At 43.7% G+C, this 26,428-nt stretch overlaps 1 protein-coding gene across 17 annotated transcripts in view; it reads left to right on the top strand.

Annotated features, from left to right (window-relative positions):
* Nucleotides 1-26,428, top strand: part of EIF4G3 (eukaryotic translation initiation factor 4 gamma 3) — a 441,067-nt gene that overhangs the window by 248,660 nt on the left and 165,979 nt on the right. For 10 of the 17 annotated variants that reach the window (XM_073316601.2, XM_073316590.2, XM_073316588.2 and 7 more), the window contains 2 exons: nucleotides 5,977-6,099; nucleotides 22,457-22,616. In XM_073316601.2, coding sequence (XP_073172702.1) covers nucleotides 5,977-6,099; nucleotides 22,457-22,616 — 283 coding nt within the window. The remainder of the gene's footprint in view (nucleotides 1-5,976; nucleotides 6,100-22,456; nucleotides 22,617-26,428) is intronic. The other 7 variants (XM_078849307.1, XM_073316587.2, XM_073316593.2 and 4 more) reach the window with 2 other exon arrangements.

The following is a 26,428-nucleotide window of genomic DNA, read 5'->3' as shown; positions in this document are numbered from 1 at the left end:
TACGAACAAACTCCATTCCTGAGGTGTTCGTAACTCTGAGATTCTAAAGTAGCAGAAAATGAAAAGTTTTAAAAAATGACTAAAGCCCTTCTCCCTGGATATACTCTTCTAGACAGAATTAAACTCACAGGCCTACACTTCTAAATGCTGCAATTGAAGAAACAAAGGAAAAATTATAGGAAGAACTAAGAGAATCAACAATGATATAAATGCAAGATGGCTGGTTGAACATGAGATGTGACCCAGTAATTCTACAAGCATACATACAAGGAAAATGTATTTTTTCTGCAACTGATTCGTTGTCTGGAAAAAAAAATTGCAGACTATCACCTCCTGCTTCCTGTAGAGTCAATAAAAGAATGCAGAGAAAAGTATGACAAGGGAAGTGTTTTCCATTTTCTCAGACTGTAAAAATAAAAAGATTAGAAAACTTATCTGGTATGGTGATCCTGACAAGCAGATATGTATTCAGTATACTGTTTAAACCTGAGACTGAAGTAAAATCTAACATAATACTAAACCTCATAGTGCAAAGTCAAAAAGTTCTTCTGGACAACATTAGCCTATTACATTCTATATAGGTTCTCATAATGCTCATCAAAGTATCTGAGCACCTTCTGAGAGTGCATTGAACCATGTGACTTCACCACTTGTTTTCTTTCTCATCCTCTCCTAGGGGGATACAGTGAGGGAACATGTAGAAAAATTATAGTATCATAGAAGATTAGGGTTGGAGGAAACCTCAGGAGGTCATCTAGTCCAACCTCCTGCTCAAAGCAGGACCAACCCCAACTAAATCATCCCAGCCAGGGCTTTATGAAGCCGGGTCTTAAAAACCTCTAAGGACGGAGATTCCACCACCTCCCTAGATAACCCATTCCAGTGCTTCACCACAATCCTAGTGAAATAGCTTTTCTTAATATCTGATCTGGACCTCCCCTGCTGTAGTTTGAGACCATTGCTCCTTGTTCTGTCATCTGCCACCATTGAGAACAGTCTAGATCCATCCTCTTTGGAACCCCCTTTCAGGTAGTTGAAGGCTGCTATCAAATCCCCGCTCACTCTTCTCTTCTGCAGACTAAATAATCCCAGTTTCCTCAGCCTCTCCTCATGGGTCATGTGCCCCAGCCCCCTAATCATTTTTGTTGCCCTCCTCTGGACTCTCTCCAATTTGTCCACATCCTTTCTGTGGTGGGGGGCCCAAAACTGGATGCAGTACTCCAGATGTGGCCTCACCAGTGCCGAATAGAGGGGAATAATCACTTCCCTCAGTCTGCTGGCAACGCTCCTATTAATGCAGCCCAATATGCCATTAGCCTTCTTGGCAACAAAGGCACACTGTTGATTCATATCCACTTCTCATCCACTGTAATCCCCAGGTCCTTTTCTGCAGAACTGCTGCTTAAGCCAGTTGGTCCCCAGCCTCTAGCAGTGCATGGGATTCTTCTTTCCTAAGTGCAGGACCCTGCACTTGTCCTTGTTGAACCTCATCAGATTTCTTTTGGCCCAATCCTCCAATTTGTCTATGTCACTCTGGAACCTATCCCTACCCTCCAGCATATCTATCTCTCCTCCCATTTTAGTATCATCCACGAACTTGGTGAGGGTGCAATCCATCCCATCATCCAGATCATTAATGAAGATGTTGAACAAAACTGGCCCCAGGACCGACACCCCGGAGCACTCGCTTGATACCAGCTGCCAGCTAGACATCAAGCCATTGATCACTACCCGTTGAGCCCAACAATCTAGCCAGCTTTCTATCCACCTTATAGTCCATTCATCCAAGCCATACTTCTTTAACTTGCTGGCAAGAATACTGTGGGAGACCTTATCAAATGCTTCACTAAAGTCAAGGTATATGTGCAGTGAAGTATCTTGTTTTGGTAGGATTTTAGGGATTTGCTTTGGTTTGGTTTTAAATCTACATACTGCTAGATATTTATATTAGAGAAGGCAAGTTCAGAGAAATGCGCCTTGCACTTGGAATGAAAGATGATGAGATTTGTGGTTATCCCAACCTCCCAGAGAAGCTCATTCCACAGTCTCGAACCAGTCTCTAAGAAAGTTCTGTCTCCCACAAGTATGAGCTGAATCTCTATTGGAAAGAGTTCCATTGTGCCAGAGGAGCATAGCTGAAGACCATGGTTGACAACCCAAAGCTTTAGGTCGTCTTTGAGGGTTTGTCAACGCTGCAATAAAAGACCCATGGCACGGCTGCAGATCACCCAGGTCAGCTGATTTAGGCTGCAGGAGTATAAAATTGTAGCAAAGACATTCAGGCTCGGTCTGGAGCCCAGGCTCTGAGACCCCTCAATGAGAGTGTGTCTCGGGGGGGAGGGATAGCTCATTGGTTTGAGCATTGGCCTGCTAAACCCAGGGTTGTGAGTTCAATCCTTGAGGGGGCGATTTAGGGATCGGGGCAAAAATTGAGGACTGGTCCTGCTTTGAGCAGGGGGTTGGACAAGATGATCTCTTGAGATCCCTTCCAACTCTGATATTCTGTGATTCATTATTAAAGCCTGGGCTTCAGCCCGAGCCAGAAAGTCTATACTGCTATTTTTAGCCTGCAGCCTGAGCCCTGCAAGCTCAGGTCAACTGACATAGGCACTGAGACTCAGGCTACAAAGTTAAGACGACTTCATGTAAGTCTACATCGAGCCTCCAATTTAAGCAAGTCAGTCGTGTGTGTCAACACTATGCTCATTGTGTCAGCGAAGTGCATGCTCACTAGCAGGTCTTGCATGGACGCACGGAGCACTGCACTGTGGGTAGCTATCCCATCGTGGACATAGGCGAGTGGAATTTTGGGTTGGGCTTGCAATGCCTTATGGGACCAAAACATTGGTGCGGGTAGTTACGGGAACATGGCGTTAGCCTCCCATGATGCACTTCCCTCTCTCCCTCCCTGAAATCAACGGTAAACAAACCAAGCCTTTTTCGCACCTTTTTTCATAAGCCTGGGTTACCCGCGTGTATGCCGTAGCACAAAAAGCTTGGCCCCGCTCAGCTGTACGCTGCTGTTGTGAGCATTACAAACGTCTCACGCCTTGTGCTGCAGTATTTACACAGCCAATTCAGGAGCTGCCACATGGAACCATATGATGCCATGCAGGCAGCCCTGCTGGAAGACAGAGTGGAGCAATTTGCAGTTGCTGTCAACAGTCATACATCACCTTGACTGTGTTGAGCGCCATCTCTGGGTCCGGGAAACAAGCACTGACTGTTGGGACCGCATACTTATGCAACTATGAGATGACGAGCAGTGGCTGCAGTCATCTTTAAAAAAAGGAAGGAGGAGGATCTGGGGAACTACAGGCCAGTCAGCCTCACCTCAGTCCCTGGAAAAATCATGGAACAGGTCCTCAAGGAATCAATTTTGAAGCACTTAAATGAGAGGAAAGTGATCAGGAACAGTCAGCATGGATTCACCAAGGGCAAGTCATGCCTGACTAATCTAATTGCCTTTTCTGACGAGATAACTGGCTCTGTGGATGAAGGGAAAGCAGTGGATGTGTTATTCCTTGACTTTAGCAAAGCTTTTGACATGGTCTCCCACAGTATTCTTGCCAGCAAGTTAAAGAAATATGGGCTGGATGAATGGACTATAAGGTGGATAGAAAGCTGGCTTGATTGTCGGGCTCAACGGGTAGTGATCAATGGCTTCATGTCTAGTTGGCAGCCAGTGTCAAGCCGACTGCCCCAAGGGTTGGTCCTGGGGCCGGTTTTGTTCAATATCTTCATTAACGATCTGGAGGATGGCGTGGATTGCACCCTCAGCAAGTTTGCAGAGGACACTAAACTGGGAGGAGAGGTAGATACACTGGAGGATAGGGATAGGATACAGAGGGCCCTAGACAAATTAGAGGATTGGGCCAAAAGAAATCTGATGAGGTTCAACAAGGACAAGTGCAGAGTCCTGCACTTAGGACGGAAGAATCCCATGCACTGCCATAGACTAGGGACCGAGTGGCTAGGCAGCAGTTCTACAGAAAAGGACCTAGGGATTACAGTGGACGAGAAGCTGGATATGAGTCAACAGTGTGCCTTGTTGCCAAGAAGGCCAATGGCATAAGTATAAGTAGGAGCATTGCCAGCAGGTCAAGGGACATGATCATTCCCCTCTATTTGCCATTGGTGAGGCCTCCTCTGGAGTACTGTGTCCACTTTTGGGCCCCACACTATAAGAAGGATGTGGAAAAATTGGAAAAGATCCAGCGGAGGGCAACAAAAATGATTAGGAGGCTGGAATACATGATTTATGAGGAGAGGCTGAGGAAACTGGGATTATTTAGTCTGCAGAAGAGAAGAATGAGGGTGGATTTAATAGCTGCTTTCAACTACCTGAAAGTGGGTTCCAAAGAGGATGGATCTAGACTTTTCTAAGTGGTACCAGATGACAGAACAAGGAGTAATCGTCTCAAGTTGCAGTAGGAGAGGTTTAGGTTGTATATTAGGAAAATCTTTTTCACTAGGAGGGTGGTCAAACACTGGACTACGTTATCTAGGGAGGTGATGGAATCTCCCTCCTTTGAGGTTTTCCAGGTGAGGCTTGACAAAGCCCTGGCTGGGATGATTTAGTTTGGGATTGGTCCTGCTTTGAGCAGGAGGTTGCACTAGATGACCTCCTGAAGTCCCTTCCAACCCTGAGATTCTATGATTCTATGATTCATCCTCAATCCTATCTTTTTGTCATCTTGCATTTAAATTGAAGATCTAGATTTCTACCCCAAATGTGAGTTGCAGTTACAGTAGCAGTGTTATGGAAGTAAAATCGTTCAAAGCAAGACAGTAGGATTTTGTCAACTTTTGAAAGTACTGCATTCTTGTCCAGCCAACTAAGTGTCGATTGAGTGTATGTTCAATATATATGGATTAGTTTATTCAAGACTTCTGTATAACAAGGTTGGTGCTGAAAAGGCAAAGTGTATCAGTATCTCAGGGCAGATACAAAAGAGTAGTAGGTGTAAATTGTTAGTAGGTTGAGGGCTTGATTGGTGTGTTCTTGTCTTACTTGCAGGATTGTTAATGTTTTCTTTGGGACAATATATGTTCTTTTATATATTTGAGGAATAAGTATGATTACAAAATGAATCATGTAGTATGTGCATTGTGTTCCATTTTATTAAAACCTTCATGCTGTGTTTTCTTTGCTGTTGCTTGTTTCACAATATCCCTGATCCTTCCCATTCTCCACAGCTGGGGTTGGGAGGAGAGGACGGATTGATAGGGTACTAACCTAGGACTCAGGAGACTCGGTGTTAATTCCCAGTCCTGCCACAAATTTTGTGTGTGGCCTTGGGCAACTCACTTAGCCTCTCTGTGCCTCAGTTGCCCATCTGTAAAATAAGAATAATACAGTTCCCTCCTTCACAGAGGTGTTGTGAGGATAAATCCATTAAAGGTTATCAGGTGTTCAGATACTGTAGCGATAGGGACCATATAAGGACCTTAGGGGGTACTAGGTTTCTTATCAGAGTGTTGCTCATGGACCTTCACCTTTGTCTTTTGTATCTACCTCTGACTGACAGTTTAGTCCTCTGGCTAGTAAGTGTCTGGTACATTTAATCCAGAGTAGGAATAGGTACCCCTTAGTTAAAGGGTCATGCACCATCATGGGCTGATTTCTTTTCTTAATTGTTCCACTATTTCTCTGGATTTGGGAAAGATTTGGAAGAGATGTTCACATTTAGACCTGATCGTGATGATTGATGAGTGCCTTATCATCTTGTTGACAGTTATTCAAATAAGCTTCATTTCTTTGTGCCCACAGAATGCCATCTTAAATCAGAGCCATGTCAGTTTGCAATTGTAGATCTGATTTGTGTGGCATAGGCTGACAGAGAATACACTGTATTTAATACTTAGTGTAATGGGAAATATATGACTTATGCATGCTTTCCTTCTCTTTATACTCCCTAGCATGGTGTCTAATGGGAATACCCATTTGAAGTATTTCTCTATTCAATTCTGTAGATCCGAATCCGGGATCCAAACCAGGGGGGCAAAGATATAACGGAAGAAATAATGTCTGGAGGAGGCAGCAGGAACCCTACGCCTCCCATTGTGAGACCCACCCCCACACCTACCCCTCCTCAGGTAATAAGATGGTGAGCTCTAGTAATGTCAGCTTTTGTCATTAATGTCTGCTGAACTTCGCTGTTTGCTATTGCCAGTTTCTGTATTTTCCGTTCACACTAGGTGCGTTATCACCTCGGATATCTAAATGATCCTTTCATAAATAGAAAAGGAGTACTTGTGGCACCTTAGAGACTAACCAATTTATTAGAGCATAAGCTTTCGTGAGCTACAGCTCACTTGATGAAGTGAGCTGTAGCTCACGAAAGCTCATGCTCTAATAAATTGGTTAGTCTCTAAGGTGCCACAAGTACTCCTTTTCTTTTTGCGAATACAGACTAACACGGCTGTTACTCTGGAAACCTTTCATAAATAGGCCATTTAAGGGTTATTGTTAGCTAGTTTTTGGTAATTTTTTGCAAGCCCATATTCAGAGAAGAGTTGCTTTTACAGACTTCCTATCCAGCTTTGGCATGACATTATCAGGAGTTGTTTTTAAGCATTGTTACAGTAACTGCTTTGTTTCTAAAAGAAAGATCAAGAACAGTGGGGGTCCACTGCTCAGTGGAGAAGGTGAGCTGATAATGGAAGATGATAGGAAGGCAGACCTGCTCAGTGCCAACTTTGCATCTGTCTTTTCACAAAGAATAACATGTGACTGAACGACTAGTGAATTTACCATAGATATATTGGGGAAGGGATGCAGATTGGGATAAGTAAAGGACACGTCAGAGATCTTCTGACCAATTTGAATGAATTCAGATCAGTGAGGCCTAATGCTATTCACCCAATGGTACTGAAGGAATTAGCTGAAAAAATCTCGGTGCCACTAATAACAATATTTTCAAACTCATGGATGACAGGAGAGGTCCCGGAAGACTGGAGAAGGGCTAACATAGTGCCCATCTTTAAAAAGAGGGGAAAGGAGGAGCTGGGGAATTACAGACTAGTCAGCCTGACTTCGATATCTGGAAAGCTAATAGAAGGATGTATAAAACATTCAATTTGCGAGTACCTGGAGGATTAAGGGGTAATCTAGCAGCTATTATGGATTTACCAAGAACAAATCATGCCAAACCATCTTGACTTCCTTCTTTGACAGAGTAACTGGTTTGGTGGATGAGGGAATGCGGTGGATATAATATACCTGGACTTCAGCAAGGCTTTTGACACAGTCCCACATGACATTCTGATAAATAAATTGGAGAAATGCAGGCTTGGCAGAACTACCATTAAGTGGATACATAATTGGTTAAACAACCACAAACAAAGAGTAACTATTCATGAAATGTCAGATTGGAGGGACGTTCCACAAGGATCTGTTCTGGATTTGGTATTGTTTAACATCTTTATTAATGACCTGGATGTAGGAATAGAGAGCATACTGATCAAATTTGCAGATGCACAAAGCTGGGGAGGGAGCGGGGGGTTGGAGAATTGGGTTATAGATCGAACCCTACCAAATTCACGGCCATGAAAAATGCATTACAGACCATGAAATCTGGTTTTGTTTATGAAATCTGGTCTTTTTTATGCTTTTACCCTGTACTATACAGATTTCACGGGGGAGACGAGTGTTTCTCAAATTGGGAGTCCTGACCTAAAAGGGAGTTGTTGGGGGGGAGGGTCGGAAGGTTATTGTAGGGGGGTCACGGTATTGCCACCCTTACTTCTGGAGTGTCTTCATCACTGGGTGGCCAGAGAGTGGTGGCCATTAGCCAGGTGCCTGGCTCTAAAGGTATCACCCCACCAGCAGCACAGAAGTAAGGCCATAGCATACCAGGCCATTCTGACTTCTGCGCTGCTGCTGGCGGCGGCACTGCCTTCAGAGCTGAGCTCCCGGCCAGCAGCCGCCGCTCTCCAGCAGCCCGGCTCTGAAGGCAGTGCCGCTGCCCGCAGCAGCGCAGAAGTAAGGGTGACAACACCACGCCTCCCCACCCCCACTCAATAACAATGTGACCCCACACACACACACACACAATCCCCTTTTGGGTTAGGACATCTACAGTTTCAACACCGTGAAATATCATATTTAAATATTCGAAATCATGAAATTTGCAATTTTTAAAATCTTATGACCATGAAATTGACCAAAATGGACTGTGAATTTTATAGGGCCCTAGTTATAGACAACAAAATAAAATTCAACAAAGACAAACATAAGGTACTACACTTAGAGAAGAAAAACCAAATGTATAAATACAGAATGGGGGATAATTTGCTTGTCAGCAGCACTGCCGAGAAGGATCTGGGAGTTGTGGTGGATCACAACCTCAGCATGAGTCCTCAATGGCGTGCTGTTGCAAAAAAAGCAAATGCAATTTTATGGTGCTACGATGGGATCTAGAGGTGCAACCTGGGACTGTGGGACCGCTGTGCCTCCTTTTCTCACTATTCTGGGTAGTCTGTCTCAATGCCTTACTGCTGGCAAGCAGCAAACCCCTCTAGGTGCTGTTACTACTCAGTGCAACCGCATGTGGAGCCCCACACCCACCTAGATAGCATGAATGATTCCCAAGCCACTCATGAATTACACAGAGAAAGGCACCAGCCAGATCTCCCCAGCTCCCAGCCTTGTACTTCAGGAATATAACTTGCATTGCTCAAGAAAGTACAAAACTCTTTCTTGAGCAATGCAAGTTTATTAATTAGTTCAACACTTCATCAATAGAAAGTGGACATACACCAGCCTTTGTAACCTGAGCAGATTTACCAAGCACTTCAGTCAAACTCACTGGTAAGGATAAATGTTAAAATACGTTTATTGATTACAAAAAGATAGATTTAAGTGATTATAAGGCATAGGCAAAAAGTCAAAGTTAGTTATCAAAGAAAATAAACACACCATCTAAATCTTAAATCTGTAAGACACTCGGCAGTATGTCAATCAGGCGGTTTTCTTAGCTGTTTCCAGATGTTACAGTTCATAATGCACAGGTTTCACCCTTGAAACCTAGGCCAGTCTCCTCTGTTGGAGTCTTCTGAGTGTTCTTGTTGTTTGCAGCAAAGGTGGGGGTGGAGAAAAGGCAAAGCATGGGGCCACTGTGTTCTATTTTATGCCCTTATTCCTTGTGCTTGGAGAACATAAAACCAGGCATGTCTGAGCACCTGGCAAGCCTTAGCAATTCCCCTGGTGTGGCCTTGTGAGTCATTGAATTGTAATTCCCTTGCTGGAAAATGGCTGTGGAATGGTTGTTCGACACCTGCCCATTGGTTAGCTCCCTCATTCTTGTCTCTGGGGATTTAATATCTGGGCAGTTCCCCAGCTCACAGCATATTTTAGTGACAGCCATACAACACAATCTCATAACTTCATATGCAACAATGATATACATATTTAGATAGAACAATGGCATTTAGCAGATCATAACCTTTCCCACAATACCTCAAATGGCATGATTTATTTGAAATATCACAATTATATGTAAATGATGAATATGGGGTTTACAGGGCACTCCCCTGAGATATAGAGTGTCACAGGTGCATTAATAGAGGCATTGAATGCAAGCCATGGGAGGTGATAATACTGCTCTACTCGGTGCTGGTTAGGCCTCAGCTGGAGTAGTGTGTCCAGTTTTGGTCACCAGTGCATAGAAAGGATGTGCAGAAACTGGAAAGGATCCAGAGGCGAGCGACAAAGATGATCAAAGGGATGGAAGGTAAGCCATATGAACAAAGGCTGAAGGAACTGGGTTTGTTTAATTTGGAAAAGAAGAGACTGAGGGGGGACATGATAGTGGTCTTCAAATACTTGAAAAACTTCCATAAAAAAGATGGAGAAAAGTTGTTCCATCTTGCCACAGAGGGCAGGACAAGAGGCAATGGGTGCTAACTACAGCATAACAGATTTAGATTAAACTTCCTAACTGTAAGAACAGTCGGAGATTGGAACAGACTACCTAGGGCAAAGGTGGGCAAACTACAGTCCGCAGGACCATCCTGCCTGGCCCTTGAGCTCCCGGCCGGGGAGGCTAGCCCCCGGCTCCTCCCCTGCTGACCCCTCTCCCCCACAGCCTTAGCTTGCCATGCTGCCAGTGCTCTGGGTGGCAGGGCTGCAAGCTCCTGCCGGGCAGCGCAGCTGCCAGTCCTGGTGCTCTGAGCGGCATGGTAAGGGGGCGGGGAGAGGGGAGGTTGGATAAAGGGTGGGGTCCTGGGGGGCCTGTCAGGGGGCAGGGGTGTGGATAGGAGTCAGGGCAGTCAAGGGAAAGGGAGCAGGGGGGTTGGATAGGGGATGGGCAGTTGGGGGCATGGGATCCCAGGAGGGGGCAGTCAGTGGACAAGGAGCAGGGGGGGTTGGATGGGTTAGGGGTACTGAGGGGGGCAGTCAGGGGGTGGGAAGTGGGAGGGGGCAGATAGAGGGTGGGGGCCAGGCTGTTTGGCCACAGTCTTCCCTACTCGGCCCTCCATAGAGTTTCAGAACCCCGATGTGGCCCTCAGGCCAAAAAGTTTGGCCACCCCTGGCCTAGGGCAATTTTGGGAGCTCCTTCACTGGATGCTTTCAAAAGGAGGCTGGATAGCTATCTGTCTTGGATGGTTTAGACAAAACAAATCCTGTATCTTGGCAGGGGGTTACACTAGATGACCCTTGCAGTCCTTTCTAACCTTATGGTTCTATGATTCTACCCTATAAAGGAGAATCTTGTATTTTTAATATAAAAATGTGACTATTCCACTGAAGCACTGTAAAGGAGAGAAAAGTCCATATGACACATTTATACTGAATTAATTTGTGCTGTCAACTATGTGCTTTAATATATTCTTGCAGTGTGACCAAGTTAACTTTCCTGTGGGAATCTTTACGGAAGAATTTTCCGACTCCTATGTGCATATATTCTCAACCTTAATATTACACTTTGGTGTTAACCAAGGAAAAAGAATAAATAACCTAAATGGACCCTTCTCCCGGCTCTTCTCTCTTGATTTCCCCAGTAAAAAGTGAGCTGTCCAGCTTCCAATTGCTCTACCCTCTTGATTCTCCTTACCTCGATTTCATGTGAATAACCCACTAACAGGAGCAAAAATGACTTTGATTTGATGTCCAGGACTTGCTACATTCAGCCCTGAATCAGGGCCAGAAGAGAACTGTTAAGACCAAAAAATCCTGGTAGCCCTGACATGTATTTGAAGTGCATATTGTAATGAACTGCCATGGCTAGAGGTGTATTCTTTATACTGTTGAAAAATGCAATTTGGAGCAGTATTGTTGAAATAAAATATGATCATGGCCCCAGATTCTGTCTTCTGGTGGTACAAAAGGGAAGGAGAACTGCCCTAAGAGAGCAATTGACAATTCTCCTGATTTAAGAAAATCCCCATGTGGCATAAAGCCATGTTGCTGGGTCTATACTATCTTCATTTTTTCCCCACACCTCACCAAGCGTAGATGTTCTGGAGTAGAAGGGGAAAAGGGGCAGAGCATTCTGTGCTCCAACCAGCTGAGCATTTCCTAGGGAACTATTCTAACTAACACAATTCAGAGCAGCCAAGAGCCAACTCTAAGTTAAACTGGGGGCCAGTTCATTTCCCAGTCAGCCTCAGGATTAGAGGAGCAGGAAGGTGGCTTAAAGGTTTTGCTGGACCTGGGGGTTTGGTCCTCAGAAGATTCTGCATGTAGGCTCTTTTTCTCTAGCTCATAGCTTTTCAGGAATACTGTAGACACCAGCTAAATAGCTTTGGAACTAATGGAGAGGAGTGAGGTGGGGAGGGAGGGACACAATATGCACACCAAGTAAGTTTTGTAATGGTATTCCCATAGAACAAACAAAGAGATGCTGATACTGTTAGTGATTATTTCACTTCTTGTTGTCTAAGAGATGCTGATGCTGCTTTGTTGATTATGTTGCTTCACCAGGAAGTGTGACCCAACTAATTGGTTGCATGGCCCATGGATTCTGGAAAGAGGCATTGTAGGACTTAGGATATTATCTTATACTGTCAGGTCACTTTGCTGCATTGAATCAGCTCCTGCTAGACACAGGGAATCAGCTTTACTAATTGTATGTTATCTAAAAATAGGTCTTCCCCTAAATAGATTTATTGGAAAGCATGGTATCCTTAAGTTGTCCAGACCAGGGTTTCTCAACCTGTGGGTTGGGACCCAAAATTGGGTCGCCAGAATGTTTCCAAGGGTTGTGTGGCAGCAGAGCTGTAACTGGGGTGGGGTGAGCAGGGCAGCCGCCCAAGGCACAAAGTTGAGGAGGGGCGGTAGGGAGGTGTGGAAAAATAACGAGGAAAACGATAGGGGGCAGAGCCCTGCAGAAGGCATGGTATTGCCACCCCTCCGCCCTGCTGCTGGCGGCGGCGCTGCCTTCAGCGCTTTCCAGCCCTCTCTATTCTCTGGCCACCCAGCTCTGACGGCAGCGCCGTTGCCAACAGAAGCACAGAAGTAAGGGTGGCAATACCAGGCATAATACAGTATGGTGGCTGCTCCAGGCACTGCAACCTCTGGGGTTCCAGCACCACTCAGATTTGGCCCAGCCGTCAGGATGGGTCAGGTAGGCCAAATTTGAGTGAGTGGCATTGCAACCATATGAACCAGGTCATACCTCCACTCTCACAAATTTGGTCTTTTAGAGGGGCAGGACCAAACCTGAGTAGTGCCTCAACTCTGGAGGTTGCAATGCCCAGAGCGGAGAGCCGAGCCAAGCTAAGCCAAGCCAGCTCCACAATACAGGACCTGAAGGAGCTGCCACTGTGGTGTGAGTGCCAGACAGGACATAATCCCCTGGGGGACAGGACCCAACCAAAACCACTCCAGGGCCTCCACCCCCTGTCTACTTACTGGGTCGCAACAGGCCATGAACATTTACAAATGAATCCTGAACCCAAAACAGTTGAGAACCACTGGCAAGTTTTTTAAATTTTAAAAAGAAGCCATTTTTGATGATCAGAAAAAGCTTCTGAAAAATTTCATGAAGTGAAAGGCCATATTTACCAAATTCTCAAAACCACCTTTGGGCTGATAACAAACATGAGAAATTTCAACCCAAAGAGTAATTTTTTCACACCAAGTTAAGTGGCTGAACACGTAGATTCACAAGAGATGTAGCTCTCATCCAAAAGACAGGTATAACTGCCCTGATGCTATTGCTCTGTATGCTTTTGCACCTTCCCTGCTTTTTATATCTCCTGTCCTCAAGGCGTCTTCTCATCTCAGTCAACATCTCTGACTAAAGAAGATTTAGAAGGGAATGCTCTTCAATGAACATATGTTGGGGAAGGGTCAACATGTTTTTTGTAAAAGGAAATCATTTCTCATCTACTAGAATTCTTTGAGGGGGTCAACAAGCATGTGGCAAGGGTGATCTGGTGGATATAGTATACTTAGATTTTCAGAGAGCCTTTGACAAGGTCCCTTACTAAAGGCTCTCAGGTCAGTGTATGTGAAGCTGTGGTTGTCCTTATTGTTCCCCAGTGTGGAGTGACAGGGGTAGGGATGTGGTACCTGATGCTATATGCTTGACAGAACGAGGAGCAATGGTCTCAAATTGCAGTGAGGGAGGTCTAGGTTGGATATTAGGAAACACTATTTCACTAGGAGGGTGGTGAAGCACTGGAATGCGTTACCTAGGGAGGTGGAATCTCCATCCTTAGAGGTTTTTAAGGCCCGGCTTGACAAAGCCCTGGCTGGGATGATTTAGTTAGGGTTGGTCCTGCTTTGAGCAGGGGATTGGACTAGATGATCTCCTGAAGTCTCTTCCAACTCTAATCTTCTATGATGCTATGTGGAATGTAGGGAGGTGCTATACGGGAGTTCTCCATGGACTGTAAAGGGAGGCGATCCCAGGAGTGTTGACCCTGTAAGTCTGGAAAAGTTTGCAGCATCTGTTTGCTGCTGGTGCATTTCTCTATCCTTTTCCTACTGGGACTCTTGGGTCTTTCTCTTAGATGCTCTTTCCTTCTTCACACAGTCTGCAATATTCATCCTCCAGGCCTTCTGCTGGAGGATGTAGCACTGGCTTGCAGGATATCGCTGAACATGTCATCTTAAGTCCCCTTCTTTTTCCTCCTTAACTGGCTCAGGCGTTCCATGGGTATGAAAGGGGAACCCCTCCAGGCCGCACCAGCAGCAGCTATAGATAAAACACCCAGAAGTACCGTTGTCGGTATAGTATTATAGTCGGTATATTATAGTATAGTCAGTATTTGGGGGGGAGGGATAGCTCAGTGGTTTGAGCGTTGGCCTGCTAAACCCAGGGTTGTGAGTTCAATCCTTGAGGGGGCCATTTAGGGATCTGGGGCAAAAATCGGGGATTGGTCCTGCTTTGAGCAGGGGGTTGGACTAGATGACCTCCTGAGGTCCCTTCCAACCCTGATATTCTATGATCTATGATTTAGTCACAACAGAAAGCAAAAGTTAAGAGATTCAGAACTCCCTTCTCTTGCTTGCCTAAAGTTTTAAACAAGACATGCTGATGGAGTCTTTTGCTTTGGAGTGCTTGTGAACAGTACCATGCAAAGCACCAGCCATGGTGAGTATGGCCCTCCAGGGGTGAGAGAAATGAGGAGGGAATTGTTCAATTGCATGAAAGTGTGTATAGGGCAATGGCACTGAATGCTGGTACCATTTTCCACAGGGGGTGGGGATTTTAGTTGATATCTCGTTCCTGAGGGACAGAAAGCATAGCTGCTGCTGGTGTCCCAAATCTGCCCAGGCCTGCATGCCACTAGCCTGTTGACTGCCATGATGCCTGCTGAAGTTATCTCCAACTGGTGTGGGAAAGTGTCTTACTGTGGAGGGAAAAATAAGTCTGCCATTCCTAGAAACCTTCAGAAGAGGATTGCAGAGGACCTCCATGAAAGTTTCATCGAGATATCTCAGAAGAGCTCAAGGGACGACATCCCTGTGTACATAAACAAACTGGTCCGCATGCCCTCCCTCCCACAACTTTACAGGGAAACGAAAATCAGATAACTGTACTTCTCTTGTTGTACTGCTATCTCTTGTAGTATGAGTAAATTAATGATAAGGTAGTAGCTGTGTCCTGCTAAGTTGGGGCACCATCACTGTAATGGGAAGTACATTTACACATTTACCCAGGGTTCCTTCCCCTGTATCAGGCTTGCCTGTGCTCAGCTGCCAGGATTGACTTGACTGCAGTGGAGTCTCAAACAGGTCTTGGTTCACAGCATAGCTGGACCCCCTGGTCAAATGCCCCGTCCTGCTCCTCCACCTCCTCATCCTTGCTGTTCACACCAGGGACATGTGACTCGGGCTCCTCGGTGGTAAACACGGTGGTTTGCAGGGTGATGGTGGGGTCTCTGCCAAATATGACATGCAGCTCTTCGTAAAACCGGCAGCACTGGATCGACTCTTGGTCTCCCTGGCCTTCGGATATCTTGCCATGGTTCCTTCGCTTTCACGACATACTGCTGCCGATCCCTTTCCTACCCATTCTGCATCCCCTGTGCAGTCCACTCGAAGATGTCCGTGTTTCCACAGCTGCTCTATAGCTCTGTTTGCACAGCCTCTTCTACCCACAGGCCTAGGAGATCCAATGTCTCCTGTCTACTCTAGGCTGAAGTGTGTCTTGAACATGGAGCCAGCATGATCAGCTGAGCAGTTGCATGTAACAATGTAGAGCTGCTAGATGTGCTCACCAAGCTGGACAATCAGGAAAAGGCATTTCAAAAATTCACAGAGTTTTAAAAGCAGGGCTTCTAGTCTCCCTGTCCCCAGGGCAATGGAGTTCACAATTGCGACCAGAGCAGTCAATGTTGGGCATTGTGGGACAGCTGCCCAGAAGACTGTTATGGTTGACATAGGTAGTGCAGTGTCTACATTCATGCTGTGTTGTCCTCAGTACATTGACCATCGCTCAACGCCGCTTAAGGAGTTAGTGTTACTGTATTGACATAATGGATAGCTTATGTTAGTGGGAGACGTATTTAAGTGTAGACACAGGCACAATTAGGTCAATGCAAGGTGGCTTATGTAGACCTAACTTTGTAGTATAGACCAGGCCTAAGTGGATCCACACAGGGGGAAATTAATTTGGTCCTGTATATATAGGAATCACATAACTGAAATTCAGCAGTCTAAGACAGAGCACTGCAACTGTTTACCCTTTGTTACGATACTAGATCAGGGGAGGGCTCCAGCTGGGGGTGTGGACTCTGGGGTGGGGCTGGGGATGAAGAGTTTGGGGTGTAGGATGATGCTCCGGGCTGGGACTGAGGGATTTGGAGGGTGGGAGGGGGATCAGGACTGGGAAAGGTAGGTTGAGGTATGGGTGGGGAGGGTGGATCAGGGGTGCAGCCTCAGGGCAGTGCTTACCTCAAGTGGCTCCTGGAAGCAGCTGCATGTCCACCCTCCTGCTCCTATGCGGAGGTGCGGTCAGGTGGCTCTGCTGCACGCTACCCCATCCGCAGGTGCTGCTCCTTCAGCTCCTTTGGCTGCGGTTCCCAGCTAATGGGAACTGTGGGGGCAGCACTTGGGGGTGTGGAGCGGAGCCCCCTGGCTTAGAAGCCGGAGGGGGTACACACTGCTGCTTCCGGGAGCCGCACAGAGCTGCCCCCGACCTTGTTCTCCAGCTGGAGCTGGGCAAGCCCCAGACCTTGCTCCCCAGCGGGAGCTCGAAGGCCGGATTAAAATGGCTGGGAGGCCAGATGCAGCCCCAGGGCCGTAGTTTGCCCACCCCTGTACTAGATGGTGATTTAGGACAGGAAGCACAGAATATTGTATTCCAGTTGAAACTGCAAGGAGAAGGGATGTAGAGTGAATGTAATTCCCAAATTCCAACTAATGTAATGTGGTTTAGTTAGTGTGTAGAACAGGGATCCGGGTGTGAGGATAGAAACTCTTCCCAGAGTGCAATCTTGATGTGTGACTTGATGAGCAATCTTGGCCAAGTCGCTTCCCCTCTCCATACCTCCATTTCCTCATCTGTGATATGGGGATAGTGCAATTGGTGCATCTTGTGTCTTGTGAGGTTTAGTTAGTTTGTCTAATTCTCTTAAAACACTTTAAGGTTTTTGGATAAAAGGTGCTATTCAAGAGCAAGTACTATTATTATAATATATCTGACAGCATGCACTTTCTGACAGGTAATTAAGACTTTTCATTTACCAGCCAAAAACCCCACACTTCCAATAGTGAAATACAAACTAACACAGCCTGAGGCATAGGTTCAATACAGACTTATTAGCAGGGATCCTAGCTTTCTGTAATTAAAAAAACCAAAATTCTCCAATAAAAAAAATTAAAATCCATGATTTTCCACAATTAAAATGAAATGCTGAACTTTAATTTCCCTAACAACAGTATATATATATATATATATATATATAGGTATCAGTTGAACGTAATGTTTTATTGATATATTTACAATTTTTAAGCAAGTTTGATGCTTACCACTGACCCATCCTACAGAAACAAAATCAATTTGTTAGATTCTACGGTGCCACAAGTACTCCTCATTGTTTTTGCAAAAACTAATTTCCCCTTGGTAAATACTCACACCTTGTCAACTGTTTGAAATGGGCCACCTTGTTTACATTGGCCTTATTAACACTATAAAAGTGATTTTGACTCCTCCTTGTCAACCGTTGAGAATTGCCTACTTCCAACTTAAACTGAATTGGCTCGTTAGTTCTGACCCCTCACTTGTTAAGGCAACTTCCATCTTTTCATATTTTGTGTATTTATACCTCCCTAATGTATGTTCCACTCCATGCATCTGATAAAGTGGGTTTTAGCCCATGAAAGCTTATGCCCAAATAAATTTGTTAGTCTCTAAAGTGCCACAAGGACTCCTCATTGTTTTTGCTGATACAGACTAACACGGCTACCCCTCTGAAACCTGTCACAGAGCATTGTTTCTTTACTGTTGATAGCCCTGCTGTTTCAGCCTCTTGTTTTTGTTTCTTTTCATTCAGTTTATGTTTAGCGCTTTCCATGTGTTCTACAACTGTCTGCCTTTGAACATAATCCACACCTTGCTGCGTACAGAACAGCACACTATTATCAATGTGAAATTTGTACTTTCCAAACTCTGTGACATGGTCTTTAGGGGGTGATTTTTAAATTTTTTGGCATCTTTCCATAACTTTAATTACTCATGTCTGCAGGCTGAAGTGAAATTTGAGATGCATTAAAACATGAACCCCTATACATCACTGAGTAACCTCTATATGCTGGAAGCGAAAATCAGTTACAAGTGTGGGAGGTCATGTGCATTGAATACATGACACTGAGACTGTTAGTAAAATTTAGTTAATATACGTTTTTATTTTTTCACACAATGTAAAAACTCAAGATTCTCTGTAAAAACACAAATTCTGCGTTTTTCCGCGGCAAATGGATTTCTAGGATCCCTGCTTATAAGGAAGAGCACTCTTTACTGAACCAAAAACACCCTGGGTTTTCCTAGAGAGTCTCTCATCCAAATGATGACCAAACCTTCTTGCCTTATATGTTTGCTAGGACAACAACCCAAGGTGGAAGGTAATTGCATAGAAAAGTTCTTTTAACATCGTAAGTCATAACAGTGATACTTGAATAGTTTACTACTAGATCCTCCTTCTAAATATTGAATTTTTAAACTGTTCACCTTTTGAGGATGCTTTATTTTAATATCATTATTTTTATGTATATATTTACATTGTTTTAATTCCCACAATGTGCTTTCCAACCCTCTAAAAAAACATGGTTCCTTCCGAACCCAAATAGTTCACAGTTTTTAAAAACTTCTTGTCCTTCTCCAGTCTCATTTGGCTCCTGTTGCTTTTAGTCCCATTCTCCATAATATTTTTCTATGTAGATTTTTTTTAATTAAGCTGATAATCCAGGCAGACAGTGAGGAAAGCATTACTGAAATCAGTTAATCTGTAAAATGTCTTTTATTTGGCTTCATTCAGGCCTGGCTGCAGTATAAAAAAAAGTTCTTCACCCAGGGCCTAGCCAGCTTTGTAAATTTCATTTTTGGAAAACTTAACTGTTCCCAAGAAACTACTAGCTCCCCTTCGCATTATGTCTGTTTACCATTCTGCCTTTTTTAACAGTAATATCTTATTGCTTGTTACTGCTTTTGAGTGTGAATGATAAGCATATATAATGTAATATTTAGAAGGGCATTAGTTTCTTCTTCAATAATGGTCAGACATGGCAGCCAAAAATAGATATTTGCTGAATTTTTTTAAGTGTACACCTCAAATGTTGTCTCTTCAGTATATCAATAATGCAAAAACAGCAGCAGCAGCTTCACAAAGGCTTGATCTTTTTTAGTCCCACTGGAAGAGGGAAAGAGATGCTGACATTATGGCCAGGAGGTACAGAAGGGAGGAGCAAGTGGCTCACTATCATGCTCACCAAACCACATTTTCCCCACACCTGTCCTGTAGCCTGCAGAGGCTCCTTCACAATTCCACAGGATTTGGTAGGGTACTTGCTCTATATTGATGACATCTTCATCATCTGGACCCATGGAAAAGAAGCCCTTGAGGAATTCCACCATGATTTCAACAATTTCCATCCCACCATCAACCTCAGCCTGGACCCGTCCACATAAGAGATCCACTTTCTGGACACTACAGTGCTAATAAGCGATGGTCACATAAACACCACCCTATACTGGAAACCTACTAACCGCTATTCCTACCTACATGCCTCCAGCTTTCATCCAGACCACACCATACGATCCATCGTCTACAGCCAAACTCTACGATACAACCACATTTGCTCCAACCCCTCAGACAGAGACAAACACCTCCAAGATCTCTATCAAGCATTCTTACAACTACAATACCCACCTGCTGAAGTGAAGAAACAAATTGACAGAGCCAGAAGAGTTTCCAGAAGTCACCTACTATAGGACAGGCCCAACAAAGGAAATAACAGAACGCCACTAGCCGTCACCTTCAGCCCCCAACTAAAACCTCTCCAACGCATCATCAAGGATCTACAACCTATCCTGAAGGACGACCCATTACTCTCACAGATCTTGGGAGACAGGCCAGTCCTTCCCTACAGACAGCCCCTCAACCTGAAGCAAATACTCACCAGCAACCACACACCACACCACAGAACCACTAACCCAGGAACCTATCCTTGCAACAAAGCCCGTTGCCAACTGTGTCCACATATCTATTCAGAGGACACCATCATAGGGCCTAATCACATCAGCCACACTATCAGAGGCTCGTTCACCTGCACATCTACCAATGTGATATACGCCATCATGTGCCAGCAATGCCCCTCTGCCATGTACATTGGTCAAACTGGACAGTCTCTACGTAAAAGAATCAATGGACACAAATCAGATGTCAAGAATTATAACATTCATAAACCAGTTGGAGAACACTTCAGTCTCCCTGGTCACTCAATTACAGACCTAAAAGTCGCCATATTACAACAAAAAGACTTCAAAAACAGACTCCAACGAGAGACTGCTGAATTGGAATTAATTTGCAAACTGGATACAATTAACTTAGGCTTGAATAGAGACTGGGAGTGGATGGGTCATTACACAAAGTAAAACTATTTCCCCATGTTTATTCCCCCACCTCCACCCACCGCTGTTCCTCAGACGTTCTTGTTAACTGCTGGCAATGGCCCACCTTGATTATCGCTACAAAAGGTTTCTCCTCCCCTCCCCCCCCCGCCCCGGGCTCTCCTGCTGGTAATAGCTCATCTTAAGTGATCACTCTCCTTACAGTGTGTATGATAACACCCATTTTTTCATGTTCTGTGTGTATATAAATCTCCTCACTGTATTTTCCATGCATCCGATGAAGTAAGCTGTAGCTCACGAAAGCTTATGCTCAAATAAATTGGTTAGTCTCTGAGGTGCCACAAGTACTCCTTTTCTTTTTTCAGAAGTTAATGTTGCTGAAAGCATCTGGGTTTCACCCTCATTTCCATAAGGAGTATGGCCTTTAGTTTAGTAGGGAAAACTCGTATGATGAAGTTTTCAATACTACTGAAGATTTTATTAATCTGTACCCAAGACCTCTCTTTCCAATGAAGACTCCGGCACTGTAGTGTGCACATCACAACCTCCTTTCAATGTTAGAACCTGTGTTTGATTGTGTGTGTTTGTGTATGCATCTATCCATTATTTTTTGTTGTTGGACAAACGTCGCAGCTGTACCCAGATGTACACTCAGAATCTGAAAACAATATAAAAATGAATCTCTCCCAGACTTCTTTTATTTTTCTAGGTGCCGGAATGGATTCTACCTTAAGGAATTTAGAGAGAGAATTTTTCTTTAGACTTCTGCTACAATTTTCAAAGAGCCTGAGGGAGTTAGGTACTCAAATGATATTTAATTTCAATGGAAGTTGGGCACTTAGCTCCCTCCAACTCCTTTGAAGATCACAGCTTTTTAGTATACCCCATCTGAGATGTCACTGAAGGTAGATGTGTAGATGGGAACTTCACACTGAAGCTACTACATCAGAAATTAATATACATTGCAAAGCAAAAGTGTGGGCTTTTTAAAATGATAAATGTTAAATTTGTTGGATTTTTTTCTCCCCATGTGGTTTCTGGTTTGTGCCTTAAGGAGGATTTACTGATAGGAACATTTTCCCCATCCATCTACAAAGTAACTTGCAAAAGAGCCCTGCTCTGAAAAATTGGAGTGGGTTTGAAGTGGGTTTGATATTGTCATTTATAGTTTCATAAAAAGTTTCTATTAGATTTCTGAGGGGAGATGCTGGCTTTTGTGGCTTTGTTATCTCCACAAATACAACCCAAATCCAGAAGAGCATCTGATTTCAGTGTTTTGCCAGAGTGAACATTTATTTGTCCTGTCAGATAGATGGTAGTGGTGATGGTGAAGATATTTGTTCTGAGATAAGCTGTACCTGGAATTTCCTCAGTCCTGGTCAAGTGGCTTTCTGTCCACTTCTAAATTTTTAATCTGGCCATTTAAAAATATGTAACTTTTGTCAGGCCTGCTGTAAATCTGTCAAAATTTTGACTTTTGTTATTCACACTTGTCTTTGCAAATTCTAATGTTTTCTAATGGTTTGATCAAAAAATATCAAAGATTTTTGAAATTGCTGATCATTTGCAAATGGAGTTAGCCAGTTCTTTTTACACAGCTTTTTTTTTTTTTGGGGGGGGGGGGGAGGATCTGATTGTACCCTAGTTTTTGAAAATTATTACCAGGAGCATTTCTGCTGTACTTGGAAGAAACATAGATGAATGAAGTGTATTAATGACTGTGCAGTGCTGTCTTTTCTTGCTGTTGTTAATAGTAATCGTCTTTTTCCCCCCTTTTCCTGCTGCCTTTTTCCTTCCTCCCCTTCCCATGTACTTTTTGAATTTATTCAATTGGTCTGTGTATATTTTTTTCCTGCCTTTTGCTTTTCTTTTATCTCCCACCCTGCTCTTGTCTTCCCCTCTTGCTTGCTTGTGTTCCATGTTGCCAGCTTTTATGTTCGCATGCTCATTATCACCCTTTTTTGTACTTCAAATCCCAGCAGCTGTCCAGCCAGGTCCCAGAGCACAGCCCTGTGGTTTACGGGACTGTGGAGAACACTCATCTCGCCACCAGCACTCCTGTGACTGCAACTAGCGACCCGAAGCAAGGTTTGTTAATGGATATTTTTTCCCTGGTATTTTTAGTCATTTGTCTCCTCTCTTATAAGTCTGACTTTTTATACATCTGTAAGCAAGCAGGGTGGCCAGTACCAGAAATAGAAGCTTCTCTTTTGAGCCTTTGACAAAGCTGGTGTATTATTTATAGATTCATTGCAATTTGGCAAACAGAATTGAGTAAAAACTGTTTCATTAAAAGTCATTCTTCCAAAACATTGTTCCAGAGCAGCTGGTAGTGTGAACCTCCTTTTTCCTTCTCCAAACGATCCTTTCTTCAAAACCAGCAAAATTATTGCCAATAAAATGGTCACTTGGACAGAGGAACTTCTTAAGTAAATCATTTAAACATACATTTAGCCACAGAGATATCACTTACCCACCACATCGTAATGGTTCCTGTAGAGCTGTTTGTTCATCATGTCTTGCCAGCATCCTCAGTACATCTGTAGAAGATATTAATTAGAAAATTGTTATTGCTATTGTGCAAATTGTGCAGTAAAGGCTTGCCAAATTTCACTTTCTCCTTAGAGCTATTTTCAAATTGTGCAGGTGAAAATGATTAAATTTAATTCTTCTCGTATCTAAAAAAATATGAATGGAGTTTTTAAAATTTGTATTTAAAATAGAAATTATCCTCGGACTTGAGACACTGCATGCAAGTTCCTTCCCACAATGAAATTTTACATCCAGTTAGAAACGCTTAAAAACTTGGGTTTATAATGTAAGTGCTATGCTCTGCAGTGTTAAGTGTAATTTGTAATATATAGCCCGAGCATTCCAGTTCTCCACATTCATTCATAGCATTTAGGGTTCTGCCTACAGCCGTGGGTACTTGAAAATTGAGAAGCACTATCTTTTTCTTTGTGCACTTCCCAAAAGCTTTGTGCCTAAGTAGATTTTAAAAAAGTTATTGCTAAAAGAAGAAACACTAACCACAAAAGAGTTAAAATTGTAGCCAGGGAGGAAAAAGAAGCTGGCTTTTAATTTTTCAGAGATACCATACATCCCGGTTCTAGCATGACCACTGGTTGACAGAAGGGGAAGTAAAATGTCCCTGAAAATGTTGCGATTGGCAGGCACAAATTAGATGTTTGTTTTTTCATCAGTTTAAGTATATTCTGTAAATGTAAGTGTAGAGTATTAAAATTCTATGTGTAAAAATTCCATATCCTTCCTTTATGAAAAAGTTGTGGATAAATTTATCATAGAATCATAGAATATCAGGGTTGGAAGGGACCTCAGGAGGTCATCTAGTCCAACCCCCTGCTCAAAGCAGGACCAATCCCCAATTAAATCATCCCAGCCAGGGCTTTGTCAAGCCTGACCTTAAAAACTTCTAAGGAAGGAGATTCTACCACCTCCCTAGGTAATGCATTCCAGTGTTTCACCACCCTCCTAGTGAAAAAGTTTTTCCTAATATCCAACCTAAACCTCCCCCACTGCAACTTGAAATGAATGAAACTGATGAAACATGCATGAAACTGATACTTGATTGCATTGGCCAAACATAGCACAAGTAGTCCTTACTGCACCTTATTCCTGACCCCCAACATGGCTCCTGCTCCAGATCTGGACCCACTTCCCATCTCTGCAAAAGCACCATAATCCTGATCATCATGCTTGCGACTTCAGTCTTGGACTTTCTATGAAAGTAATGGTTGGCGATCCCTCAGAGTTCGAGGATGATTGTCTTCCATGAAATGATAGCCAGCTATTGCTAGTGGATCTGCACATAACTCATAAGACCAGTCCGGGATCCACATATTTTGTCATAATTGGGGCAGACTTTTCCTGGTGAAAGGGGCAGATCTGGATTGTTGAGTTGTGCTGTGATGCATTCTTTCCTGTTTCTCCATTGAGTCTCATAATGCTGGAATCCTTGCCACAAGGTCCTTCTCCATTTTAGTCCATCGATTGGCTTGGGTTTCCCATGACTTAGTGGATGTTGTACTTTTTCATGTTGGCTTTGAGGGTGTCTTTGAAGTGCCTTTCCTCTCCCCCTCCCCGCCCCCCATTTGTTGGCCTTGGCCAAGTTATGAGAAAATGACCTGCTACAGGAATCGATTATCTGGCATTCGAAGAATGTCACCAGCCCAATTAAGTTGGTAATGGATAATCATAGCTTCAATGCAGGAATTTTTGGCTTGGGACAAAATGCTGATGTTGGCGCATTGATCATCCCTTGATTTGGAAGGTCTTGTGCAGACAATATTAATGGGATCATTCAAGAGCCTTAAGGTGTCTATTATACGTGACCCAGGTCTTGGCACTGTGCAGGAGAACAGGAATAATGATGGCCTGCTACATGAGAAGCTTGGTTTGGTTCTTGAAGTCATGATTCTCCAAAGACACATTTTCTCAAGTGCCCTAGCATATTGGAGGCAGTATTGAATCTCCTTTTTCAAAGTCGTCTTTCTGCGACAGATGGCTACCGAGGTAATGGAAGTGCTTGACATTATCTAGGTCTCATTCTTGATCTTTGATTGAGGGAGCAGAATTGTGGTGGTTCGGAGTCCATTGGTGGAGCTCTTTAGTTTTCTAGGTGTTGAGTGTTAGGCCTAGTTGATTGTAGGCCTCAGAGAAGATGTCAGATGTTTTTTGAAGATCTTCTTCCAAGTGGGTGCACAGGGCACAGTCATTCAGTGAGTGATTTAGTGATAGTCTTTGTCTTGAATGGGAGGCAATTGAAGTTGAAGGCTTGCTATCCATTCTGTATTGAATATCAAGTGCAGAGGTGAGCTTGTCAACGATGAGAAAGAGGGTAACAGCAAGGAAGATGAAGAAGAGGGTTGGAGCGATGACACAGCCTTGCTTGACTCCTGTCTTTAGTACAAAGTCCGTTTTTGATCAATTGGTGATATCCATCACGGACATGTTGTAACAGAGGAGTTGGAGAATGGCAAATTTTGGCAGGCATCCAAACTTGAGGAGAATTCTCCACAGAGCCTCACAACTGATGGAATCAAATGCTTTCATGAGTTTGATGAAGACTATGTAGGGAGGTTGATGATGTTCTCTGCACTTTACCGTTCGCCAACTTCAGGAAAAGATCATATCCTTGGTACCTTGAGATGGTCTGAATCTGCATTGTGATTCTGGGAGGATTTCCTTGGCAAGAGGGAGCAGCCAGTTAAGAATGCTGGTGAGGATCTTTCTGGAAGTGGACAGCAGGGCAATTCATTGATCGTTTCCACAATCCGATTTTTCTACTTTCTTGAAGATGGCGGTGGTCATGATAATGGAATCCCTATGGTCAGCTAGGTTTTCTTCTGAATGCCAGATCTTGAGTATTAGGGTGTGAAGCTGGCAAGCCAGTTCTTCTCCTCCTCCTTTGAAGATTTTAGCAGGGATACTGTCAGGTCCAGATGCCTTATTGTTCTTCATCTGTTTGATGGCTTTCTTTACCTCAACAAGTGTTGGTGGTGTTCTGAGGTCATCCTTAATAGGATGTTGGGGGATTGAGTCAAAAATGCTTTCATCAATATTGGAGTCACTATTTAGAAGGTCTTGAAAGTTTTCCTTCCATTGTGCATTGACCAATTTGTTGTAAAATAGTATATCAAAGTGTGTGGTAGCTTTGTGATGTGAACAAATGGTGAATGTGATAGTCAATCTCATTTCCACTTGTGAGTCATCCAGGATTTGAAAACAACTTTCTTGTCATGAAACTACAGTACACTAGCCATTATTGAGAACTGTCCCCCCCTCACATTTTTAATGCTTGTATTTCATTTTTAAATCAACAGTTTAAAGAATAGTTGCAGTAACTAGGAAGTGATTAAAACCAATTAATGATATCTCAG

This window comes from Lepidochelys kempii, chromosome 18 (assembly GCF_965140285.1).
Source record: "Lepidochelys kempii isolate rLepKem1 chromosome 18, rLepKem1.hap1, whole genome shotgun sequence".
In the NCBI taxonomy this organism is placed as follows: Eukaryota; Metazoa; Chordata; order Testudines; family Cheloniidae; genus Lepidochelys; species Lepidochelys kempii.
This window is presented reverse-complemented; position numbering and strand designations above follow the sequence as displayed.